The 12,134-nt window shown below is 40.6% G+C and overlaps 1 protein-coding gene across 2 annotated transcripts in view; it reads right to left on the reverse strand.

The window, feature by feature from the left end:
* The window catches only part of LOC130911344 (F-box/WD repeat-containing protein 8-like), a 68,795-nt gene extending 60,220 nt beyond the window's left edge, over positions 1-8,575 (reverse strand). For both annotated transcript variants that reach the window (XM_057829230.1, XM_057829229.1), the window contains exons 1-2: positions 7,944-8,575; positions 5,196-5,300 (exon numbers count right to left, since the gene is read on the reverse strand). In XM_057829230.1, coding sequence (XP_057685213.1) covers positions 5,196-5,300; positions 7,944-8,312 — 474 coding nt within the window. In that variant the 5' untranslated portion in view covers positions 8,313-8,575. The remainder of the gene's footprint in view (positions 1-5,195; positions 5,301-7,943) is intronic.
* Between the last annotated feature and the right edge of the window lie 3,559 nt (positions 8,576-12,134).

Raw genomic sequence — 12,134 nt, forward strand, 5'->3', positions numbered from 1 at the left:
TTGCGCTGAGAGACTGCGGAGAGGCGGGGCCCAAAATAAAGCCTTGCTCTATTTTCAGAGCGTTGGTCACAGTAAACAATTTATCAGTTCAAGCAGAGTAAAATGATACATATTCACGGTACAAGAACGTCGTTTCTGTGTCCATCGATTGGTAAGAAAAGGCTGTTTGTACGAGTGACGTGTGGGCGCTCCCGTCAGGGGGGACATTTCACGTGGAGTGGCTATTTTTCGGCACAACACCGGCGCGCCAACTTCAGACAATTACGGCTGACGAAACTTTGATAAATGCGCCCCCCCACCCAAATTTCATGAGCTCTGGGACACTCGAAAAATGACTCTCATACCTCTCCTTGCTAAGTTAATGGTACCTCGACGTGCCTTTGTGTGGAAATTTAGTTTACGAACAACGGGGAAAAAACTATTCACCTTCTCACCGAATCAAGTAAAACTCTTTACACGGCTATTAGAATTCCCCCAGTGCTCTAAATGGGTCAGTTGACAGAAGGACTGTTATTGTTGTGGTAATGTAGTACTTATGAGGGTCAAATAAAAGGAAAAAGGAGGACTACGACGGTGGTCTGCAACCCGCGGCTCTCGGGCCGCATGCGGCTCTTTAGCGATGCTTCGGAGCTTTTTTTTTTTTTTTTTTAAATGGAAAAAGATGGGGGAGGGAAATATATTTTTTTGTTTTAATAGGATTTCTAGGAGGACAAACATGACACAAACATTCTTTCAATTCATTAATATTGTAATGAAGTTAAACTTGTGGTGGCATAGTGCAACAGAGTAGTCACGTGGTGCGTCATTCTCTATAGGATCCACTGCAGGGAAAACAAACATTTAATCATGAAGGCTAATTACGTATTTCTATAGTAGGCTAATATAGCTAGTATCGATAATTATAAGGCTTTTAAAAGGTTTTTAATTTTTTGTGGCTCCAGACATACTGTATCAGTTTTTTTTGTGTTTTTTTGGGGGTCAAATATGGCTCTTTCAACAGTTTGGGTTGCCAACCCTGAGTCACTACGAGATGTAAGTCGTACTATTGCCACGAGAAAAAAAGTCGCATCAGTACATCAGGTAACGTAGCTGTAATCAGCTACGCATTTTACATACATGTACTGTAGCTGAGAGGTACAACATTAGCCTGGCTAATGAAATATTTCAAATATATCTTTGTTATGGTTCTTCTTGGGGGAAAAAATGAAGAAAAAAAAATTCGCTGTGGCACGACATGGTGAGGCTGTCCGACTCCGATGCAGCCCACCACCACAGCTTCAAAAAATCCTAGGGGAAACACTGTACATACATACATACATACATATATATGTAGTATAAGTATATAAATACATATTAAATTTTTACACCGGGAGAAAATACTTTTACTTTTTATCTGTAAATTTTAAAGCAAGTACTTTTGTAATTTTACTTGAGTAGTTTTTTTCTCATATACTCGTACTTTTACTTAAGTTAAAACAAAAAACAAAAACGCCGTACACGATTTAAGTGATTTCGCCTCTATGACGCTGGAGTCTCCAGTCGTTTTTTTTAAATAACAGCTGTCAAGTTCCCCTGCTAATATTTGTTTCGCCAATAAGGGGAGCTGTATTCTCACTTAGGTTGAATGAAAATTTACATGATGCGCAAGTTTTTTTGTGTGTGTGTGTGTGTGTGCATCGTTTTCCTGTTCCTGTCGTCACTGTTCAATTCTTGGGACTATATTGTTACTAAAAATTTGTTAACAAGTTGAATTAAAATTGTGAAATTTATAAGTTTAATTCCAGTGAAAGCACACCCAAACAGGTCGATTTCTGTTTTATATTAAGGAAGTAGAGTGCGATGCAGCATAAGCAGCTCGACCAAGTCTAGGTTCATACTGCAGGTCTTAATGCGCGAATCCGATTTTTTTGTGTTTTTCTGACTCGAGTGAGGCTTTAACTTGACAGTCTGAACGGGACAAGTCGCATGGTAGTGGACCATTTCAAATCCGCTCTGGGTCACTTTCGTATGTGGTTTAAATCCGATCTGGGCCGAATTTTTCCAGAATGTCGCGGCGGTCTGAACTGCCAAGTCTCCCAAATCGGAAATTTATGCAGCAATTACGTCATCAAAGAGCGAGAGAGACACGGCGCTCCGGTAGCGGTGCAGCTGTGGGTTAGCGCCTAGCTTGTTTTAAACACGACTTTTGGGGAAGGGTCGGGTTTGACAACAGTTATAAATAAATAAAAATGGGTTGAGGATAAGCCTGAGAATGCTCGGTTTTCTCTTTGCTCTATATCAGCAATATTTCAAGATTGCTTACACGGCCGAGAGTCTGGGCAAACTGTCCGTATGTGTGTGTGTGTGTCACGCACGGACAGTGTGTGCATGCTATCGATCCATATAAACTTTGGATATAAGTCTAAACGGGGATTATTTATGTCTGTTATTTGTGTCCTCTTTTTGGAAATCAAAATATGATCATCCTGGAATGACGGCTGACAGCCAGCATGTGTCGTTATTTGTTTTGATGCTTCTGCGCTTGCGGGTCTTCTTGCTCAGCGCGTGTCGGACTGCAAATTAGTGCAGATGCGTAATACTTCAACAGGCTCAATGGACAAAGGCAGTCTGAACTAGGGTTGGGAATCTCTGGCATGAAGCCGATTCGATATGTATCTAGATACACAGGTTACGATTCGATTAAAAAACGATACATTTTTATGGCCAAGCGATTCGATACGATTCGATACAGTTTAAGAACGATACGGCTCGATACAGAGTGAAAACGATACGATAGTAAACATTTGTTGTATGTGTTCGTACAGTATTTTAAACATAAAAAAGACCACATTTCTAATAGCAAAATTAAAATTTCATACCAATGTTATGTTTTATTTTTTTATGAAAAAAAAAATTAAGGCTTACTATATGACCGCCATTTTGTTGGATGCGATTGATAATAAAACTCCAGTGACAGACAACAATAGAGTGCAGTAATTCAATTACTGTATTTCCTGGTGTTTTGAACACAAGAGGTAAGTAATTTAAGTGCAAACTTTCAACGTAAACATCTTGCAAGCAAAAAATATTATATGCAGCAGCTCTTGAAAAAAAGAATTAAACCTGTTAGTGTTATCATAAATAAATAATAAATTATGCTTTAACACTGGTATAACTGGGGGAATAAAAATATGGCATTTTAGACAGACAGGTCTATAATCATTACTTTAACCTTATACACAGCAAAGTCATTCACTTAAGCCTGTGCTTCCACATTTTTTTATTACTCATCACCGTCTATATCTCTTTTGAAGGGCAGAATTTTCTTGAGGAAGATCAACTGATCCACATATTCATGTTTAAGTAGACTGCGTTTTGTGGAAACAATATCTCCAGCAGATCGTGCTGCCCTTTCCACCATTGTAGTGGGTAATTTTTCAGGGTTACAAACTCACGATCTCTGTACCGCTTCACATTTCACACTAGCTCTGTCCCATGCGAACAGATCTGGCTGCCTTCATCACTTCAAAGTCCGACTTTTGTTTTCCTGGGTGCGTTGAAAATCAATCGCTGCACGTCGCTGGTGTCGGTGATCACACTGTCCATTGTTTTAGCATGTTGCTTCGTTGCTACTACTAGTTTCGTTTTGGGCTGTGAAGAAAACGCTACTGAGCGTGCGTTACAGTGGTTTCGTTTGCTCTCGCGTTGTTATGACACGCCCGTGACGATTGGGTAATGACGGCGACTACTAGCGGTTCTTCCGAAATGAATGTGAAGTTAAGGCAACCACGACGGCGTACACAATCTAAGTGCGCTGTGTGGTGAATGACACAAGTGCAGCATGTGAGGTAAAAGCTAAATTATTATCATATTAAGCAATGGATTGAACTAGGCATTAGAAGCCGATTCTTGTGCTCGCGATAGCCGAATTCTATCTCTACTATCGGTTCATTGAATATTTAATGGCTAATTACTGTCGAATGGTAACTTTACTATCGATACAGCTGTATCTCTCACCTGTAAAACCGGATATCCGGTCGTATCGGTTTATCGTTCTCAAGCTTAGTCTGAACGGGCACACCAAAAAACCAGATATGACAAAAAAAACTGATTTGTGCAGTAAGACCTGCGGTATGAACCTAGCCTAAGTTGTTGAAATCAAGCTCTAATTTACCTGTTTTTTCACAAGCAGGCCAAAGTGTTCTACAGTGTGTCTGTGGTTTTAAAGTAAAACTACAGTAAACATCAGTTGCCACGTTTACATGGAGCCAAATATTCCAATTACAATCGGAATATTTGTTCAAACCGAATAAATGTGTTCCATATAAACACCTCATTCGGAATGAACAGGCCCAAACCGAATGGAATTTCATTCCGATTCACAGGGGTGGAATATTCCTTTTCCCAAACCGATTAGAAGTAAAATTATATCATGTAAACAGGGAAGCGGAATGGTGTCTGGTTGCGTTCTTTCTGCACATGCTCCGTACTGACGTGGTGACGTAAGTAACGTCACTTGCAACATGGCTTCCAAGCACACGCACAGCGCACCCACACAACTTTTTAAATGAACGGCGTGTCATTCTGAAGTTTTGTTTCCACTCGAAAAGTTAAAACAGCAGCTGATCTGACGATCGATCTCCATGTTTTGCAACGTGACGCTTTGTTTTGATTAATCTGCGCATGTCAGACGGCAGTTGTCAAACGTCCTTTCTAAATAAAGGCAGACACATGTAAACGCTGGATCGGAATAGATGAAGTGACATGTAAACAGCTGATGTGAAATTTCCATTCGGAATGATTTGAATCGGTATGAATAAACGTCAGCATGTAAACGTGGCTAGTGAAACAAGAACTCTTGTGTTTCCACTTGTGAGCAAGCCGGCATACTATGTGTACCTTTTTCACCATCCACCAGCATTGATAATAAGCACTGTGGCTTATTTTTTTACTTTATTAATATGACAAATAATACACAGTTATTTTGAGTTAATTAAATTAATAAGTTATTAATTAATTAATCAAATTAATAAGTTATTAATGAGTTAAATTAATAATGAGCCATTAATGCCAGTTATTTTGAGGTTTAGTGGGTATTTATGGGTACTTAAAGAGTTAATTCCGACATAAGCGGAAGTTCAGGTTAAATTGCCAGCGTAGGAACAAAACTAGTCCGTAACTCGGGGACTACCTGTACTTAATCCACCACTGCTTACCTGTGCACATCGGCCAAGATCTGTGTGGTTGAGGTATTGGAATATTTTCAGGGCCAATTCATACGGCAACTCCATGTCAAAAAAAGGGATGTCATTGGCCTCATTCTGCATTAAAAAAAATACAAATAAAAAAATAAGTAAACATACGTATTGTCGCAGTCGGCGGGATGTCACGATGACGTCATCTCGCATAGCAACGTGTCGCCATTTCGAGAGGGGGGCACGCACAGGTAAATTCATATATTTCAGCTGTGTTTTGAGTCTTTTTTTCATAAAAAGGTCTTGAACATGACTAATTATTATCGAGGAGGCGATACAACTTAAAATTAGCGTGTATGGGCCTGCAAATCTGCCCATACAAAGTCGCAGCTGATAGCTGGATAAACAATCCAAAGGAACTGCCTGCAGTGGAGTTCAGAAACATCAACAACTACCTCAAAGTCACGCAGTAAGTTGACCTTTATCAATTACGTGGAATATGTACTGTGTGGAACTAAGAAAACTGGTAGTATATACGGAGTGATTATTTCTGCCGTAACCGGTAATCCGCTTCCAAAGCGTTATTTAGCCGTAAACACGTCACGGTAAAATAACCAATTCCCACCAGGCCAATAATATACCAATTGACCGATCAGAGCAGTTCACGGCAAAATAAAAATAACGCTTTGCGAGTTGTCGCTTCCGGTAATGATAACCACTGCCATATTGAATCCTAGCAGCTAAGTTGGGCAAAAAAAAAAAAAAAAAAAACGATTAAAGTTTACTCACCACTGATAAAATGTCGGCTGCAAACGTAAATTTGTCTGGTCCACGGAACCGTCTTCTTTTACTGTTCCTCGATTGATTGCTTTCAGCCAATTGCTCGTCCTTTTCTTCTCACGAGGAAGAATGAAGAACTTCAAATGTGGCTTCGAACTCTTCCATGCGTTACAACCCGCAACACAGCAACTTTTAGTCATTCCGACGGAAAAAAATACCGCAAATAAGACAAAAGTTCAACGCGTTTGTACTACAATGCACGACAGAGCAACTGCTAGTGAATCGTGTTTTGCCCCCATTTCAATATGGCGACGCTTTGTTGTGGCTGGTGACGCCATTAATGCCCGGATGTCCGACTGCGAGGATTGAGGAGGCAGTATTGTACAAACCCGATTCGGTTGAAGTTGGGAAACTGTAAAATGTAAAAACAAAATACAATGATTTGAAAGTCCTTTTCAACCTATATTCAATTGAATACACTACAAAGACAACATATTTAATGCTCAAACTCATAAACTTTATTTTTCAAATAATAATTCACTTAGAATTTCATGGCTGCAACACGTGCAGTAGAAGTTGGGACAGGGCATGTTTACCACTTCGTTACATCACCTTTCCTTTTAATAACACTCAATAAACGTTTTGAAAGAGAGGAGACTAATTCTGTTAGCTTTTCATGTGGAATTCTTTCCCATTCTTGCTTGATGAACCGCTTCAGCTGTTCAATAGTCAGGGGTCTTCTGTCGTATTTTACGCTTCATAATGCGCCACACATTTTCAATGGGAGACAGGTCTGGACACCGAGCGGGCCAGAGGAGAACCTGGACTCTATTACTTCGAAGCCACGCTGTTGTAACACGTGCAGAATGTGGCTTGGCATTATCTAGTTGAAATAGGCAGCGGCGTCCATGAAAAAGACGTCGCCTGGATGGCAGCATATTTTGCTCCAAAATCTGTATGTACTTCTCAGCATTTATGTTGCCTTCACAGAAATGTAAGTCACCCATGACTAATGCACCCTCATACCATCACAGATGCTGGCTTTTGAACTTTGCGTTGATAACAGTCCGGATGGTCCGCTTCCTCTTTGGTCCGGAGGACACGACGTCCAGTGTTTCCAAAAACAATTTGAAAAGTGGACTCATCAGACCACAAAACACTTTTCCATTGTGCATCAGTCCATTATACATGAGCTCGGGCCCAGAGAACCCGGCAGCGTTTCTGGATGTTGTTCATAAACGGCTTTTGCTTTACATGGTATAGTTTTAACCCGCACTTACTGATGTAGTGACGAACTGTATTTACTGACAGTGGTTTTCTGAAGTTTTCCTGAGCACATTTGGTGATATCCTTTACACACTCATGTCGGTTTTTAAGGCATTGCCATCTGAGGGATCGAAGGTCACGGTCATGCAGTCTTGGTTTCCGGCCGTGACGCTTACGTGCATTTATTTTACCAGATTCTCTGAACCTTTTGATATTATGGACAATAGATGTTGAAATCCCTAAATTCCTTGCCATTTTGCTTTGAGAAATGTTGTTCTTAAACTGTTCAACTATTTTCTTATGCAGTTGTAGACAAAGTGTTGAACCTCGCCCCATCCTTGCTTGTGAATGACTGAGCATGTTTGGGGAGGCTCCTTTTATGGTACCCACCTGTTCCCAATTAGCCTGATCACATGTGGGATGTTCCAAATAGGTGTTTGATGAGCTTTTCTCAGCTTTCTCAGTATTTTTTGCCACCTTTCTCAACTTCTACTGGACGTGTTGCAGCCATGAAATTCTAAGTTAATTATTATTTGGCAAAAAACAATCGAGTTTATCAATTTGAACATTAAATATGTCGTCTGTGTAGTGTATTCAATTAAATATGGGTTGAGAAGGATTGTCAAATTGTTGTATTTTGTTTTTATTTACATTTTACACAATTTCCCAACTTCAACCGAATCCGGTTTGTAGTATGTAGTGTAGTAATTAGTGTCCCCATACCAGGTCTACAATGAGTTGATCTACCAGCTGCTCATCTTTCTCGACTTTTTTCTGAGGGTACCTCAGGGACTCCCTGTAGCAATCGGTATCGTCTCGATATTTCTTCTTCCTTTTGATCCTCTCTTCCTCTAGTCGTTCCAAAAGGGGGCTAGTTCTGCCGCCCAACAAGCCCCTGGCGATGGAAACGTAGCCAGGCTCTTCCACGCCACTAGCGTTCTCGGATTTTCCCTCACTTTTACCTGGACTCGCGTCACTATTTTCGCTCCTGGAACTGGAGGACGAAGAGTGACCGAGCCGCCGCTCCACTTTTTGACACCACAATTCCCGTTTCCAGCGCTCCCTGAACGCAGCGAGCTCCTTCTCACCCATTGTGTTAAAAATTCAGGAATCAAAGGGCAACATTTAAAGTTCGAGAGTCAAAAAATGGAAACATCTTTAGTACGGAAGTAATAAAGCGAAAACAAAACAGTTCTTCAATGTGAAGAGACCGAAGAGGAACACGGGTATAGGAAATTAGTTCCTGGCAACGAATTTGAGTTTGTCTTCGCTTATTGTACCACAAATATAAAGTATAATTGTATTGCTCGAATAGCAACGCATATGCTTTAAAAACAAACAAACAAAACACACACAAAAACCAAGTATGATTCGAGTATGCTGTATCACTACCCAATCGTGAGAGTCCTTGCCTATAGACCCTACCCACGTGACGTCACGTCAAGATGCATTTAAGATATACTTAGAGGGTTTTGGGCTGACAAATAACCACAATTAAGATCATTGCTAGGCTAATCGCCGACAACATACACATATGTATGTAGTGAGAGTGCTATCGCTAAACCATATAAACATTAAAAGCCTTAACTCCATTGACAAACGACATGAAATACATTAGACTTGACAGTGGATGTTAGCAATAACAAAAGATTTTGAATTGAAAATTTCGTAACTCACCTTTCCAAGCACAAGATACATTCCTGCCGAATTTTCGTGGACGAGGACCTGTTTCACCCAACCAGCAACGAAGTATTTATAAGCCTCCAAGCTCTTGAAGTTTTTCAAATTTTCGTGAGAATAGGCTGATTTTGTGTGGACAAGATAATATCAGCGTAGCAGATGTCAGGCAGACAGGGCGAAGACAGTGGGTCGAAAAACATCGATTTGGGCATCAAATATGGATCTGGCGACTGTATAGAACAAAGCTTTTCCACATAACGCCTTTTATGCAACACATCCAGTGAGTTTACGGCATCAGAAAGCACCGGGTCTTCCATGAAATGCATTTTAAATTCCTCGATCAATTGAAACCAATGCTAATACAGAGACAAAATGACGGACAAGTGGGCGGAACCATACAGCGAGCACGTGGTTTTGTGACGTCGGTGGGTAGAGTCTATTAAATGTCCGACGGAGGACAGGGCTTGCTAAAATTCCGAGGGGTCTGGCTGCAGCCCGCCTGTCTATAGACCCTACCCACGTGACGTCACAACTCCGCTCTCCTGAATGGTACCGCCCAATTGTCCGTCAAAACATAGTGTTAACCTGTTACGGCTATGTACATTCCTCCTATTTACGGCGTGTTTTTCTGCTCCTTAACATTAATAATCAAAATGGTGAAGGCGTGTGTGGCTGTTGGTTGCACTAACAGAGAAGATGGAAGGAGAGACTTGAAGTTTTACTGTATTCCGAGGGATCCAAAGAGGAGAGCGAAATGGACGGCTGCAATTCGACGTGAAAACTGGGCACCAAAAAATCACCACAGACTATGTAGTAGTCATTTTATATCCGGTAAGATGCATTTAAGATATACTTAGAGGGTTTTGGGCTGACAAATAACCACAATTAAGATCATTGCTAGGCTAATCGCCGACAACATACACGTATGTATGTAGTGAGAGTGCTATCGCTAAACCATATAAACATTAAAAGCCTTAACTCCATTGACAAACGACATGAAATACATTAGACTTGACAGTGGATGTTAGCAATAACAAAAGATTTTGAATTGAAAATTTCGTAACTCACCTTTCCAAGCACAAGATAGATTCCTGCCGAATTTTCGTGGACGAGGACCTGTTTCACCCAACCAGCAACGAAGTATTTATAAGCCTCCAAGCTCTTGAAGTTTTTCAAATTTTCGTGAGAATAGGCTTATTTTGTGTGGACAAGATAATTGTAAATATCAGCGTAGCAAATGTCAGGCAGACAGGCCGAAGACAGTGGGTCGAAAAACATCGATTTGGGCATCAAATATGGATCTGGCGACTGTATAGAACGAAGCTTTTCCACATAACGCCTTTTATGCAACACATCCAGTGAGTTTACGGCATCAGAAAGCACCGGGTCTTCCATGAAATGCATTTTAAATTCCTCGATCAATTGACTATACAATTGACTCTATAGACCCTACCCACCGACGTCACAAAACCACGTGCTCGCTGTATGGTTCCGCCCACTTGTCCGTCATTTTGTGTCTGTATTAGCATTGGTTTCAATTGATCGAGGAATTTAAAATGCATTTCATGGAAGACCCGGTGCTTTCTGATGCCGTAAACTCACTGGATGTGTTGCATAAAAGGCGTTATGTGGAAAAGCTTCGTTCTATACAGTCGCCAGATCCATATTTGATGCCTAAATCGATGATTTTTGACCGGCTGCCTTCACCGTCTCTGCCTGACCCTGATATTTACAACTATCTTGTCCACACAAAATCAGCCTATTCTCACGAAAGTTTGAAAAACTTTAAGAGCTTGGAGGCTTATAAATGCTACATTGCTGGTTGGGTGAAACAGGTCCTCGTACACGAAAACTCGGCAGTAATCTTGTGCTCGGAAGGTGAGTTACGAAATTTTCAATTCAAAATCTTTTGTTCTTGCTAACATCCACTGTCAAGTCTAATGTATTTCATGTCATTTGTCAATGGAGCTAGGGCTTTTAATGTTTATATGGTTTAGCGATAGCACTCACTACATACATACGTGTATGTTGTCGGCGATTAGCCTAGCAATGATCTTAATTGTGGTTGTCAGCCCAAAACCCTCTAAATATATATTAAATGCATCTTACCAGATATAAAATGACTACTACATAATCTGTGGTAATCGTTTGGAGCCCAGTTTTCTCGTCGAATTGCAGCAGCCCATCTCGCTCTCTCCTCTCCGTGTCTCTCGGAATCCGGTAGAACTTCAAGTCTCTCCGTCTATCTTCTCTGTTATTGCAACCGACCGCCACACACGCCTTCACCATTTTTATTATTAATGTTAACGAGCAGAAAAACACGTCGTAAATAGGAGGAATGTACGTAGCCGTAACAGGTCAACACGATGTGTTGCCGGACAAGTGGGCGGCACCAGTCAGGAGAGCGGAGTTGTGACGTCACGTGGGTAGGGTCTATAGCTGTCCCGGAAAACCCTAATGTACAGTAAGAATTTAACCGAGTCACTTCCTTCGAGTTTTGAATCAATGAATATACACACTTTTATAAATACCTCTATTTCACTTCCATTCCTCTCTTTCCATGTCCCCCTGTTGATTGACTGTCAAAGGTTTCTGCAATTGAAGGTATAGGTTTATATTAAATACAGTAGTTAAACAATCACAAAAGTGTTTCCATGCATACACAGAGCACCAACCAGTCAGGTTTAAATGATTCATGCAAATAAAACCAGGGCAAAGGTTTGCATAGGGACGATAGGGAAATAACACAACCAACTTTTCCGGATGCTAAAGTCCCCACCAACTTTTGAGCGACCTTATTTGCATTATATTCGTCCCTACCAATGTTGACACCGAACCAACGGCCTTTAAACAAAACAATCGCCATTTTTGAGTGGCATTTTAAAATTTTGCCTCAAATGATTGGATGAATCATTTGGAGTGCAATTCTGCTTTAATTGAAGGGGCATCATAAAAAGATCGACTGGAACATACCTTTAAAACCAAACAAGGTTATTCTGGATCATAATGGAAACACTATGACAATATGAATGGATACTGAATTTCGTTAGTGATAACAATAGTTCTCTGATCTCATGATTGGATCTGTTTTTTTTCCCCACAAATAATCGGAATTTGGATCATTTATTTTGTTATGATTTGATTGTTCTTTGAAAATGAACCAAAGCTCCAAGTTGTAGTAGTTACTACTCAGCCTTACAGGCAAATGCATGTGTGGGCCACATCCTGTAGGCT

The sequence above is a fragment of the Corythoichthys intestinalis genome, unplaced genomic scaffold, assembly GCF_030265065.1.
Source record: "Corythoichthys intestinalis isolate RoL2023-P3 unplaced genomic scaffold, ASM3026506v1 HiC_scaffold_28, whole genome shotgun sequence".
In the NCBI taxonomy this organism is placed as follows: Eukaryota; Metazoa; Chordata; class Actinopteri; order Syngnathiformes; family Syngnathidae; genus Corythoichthys; species Corythoichthys intestinalis.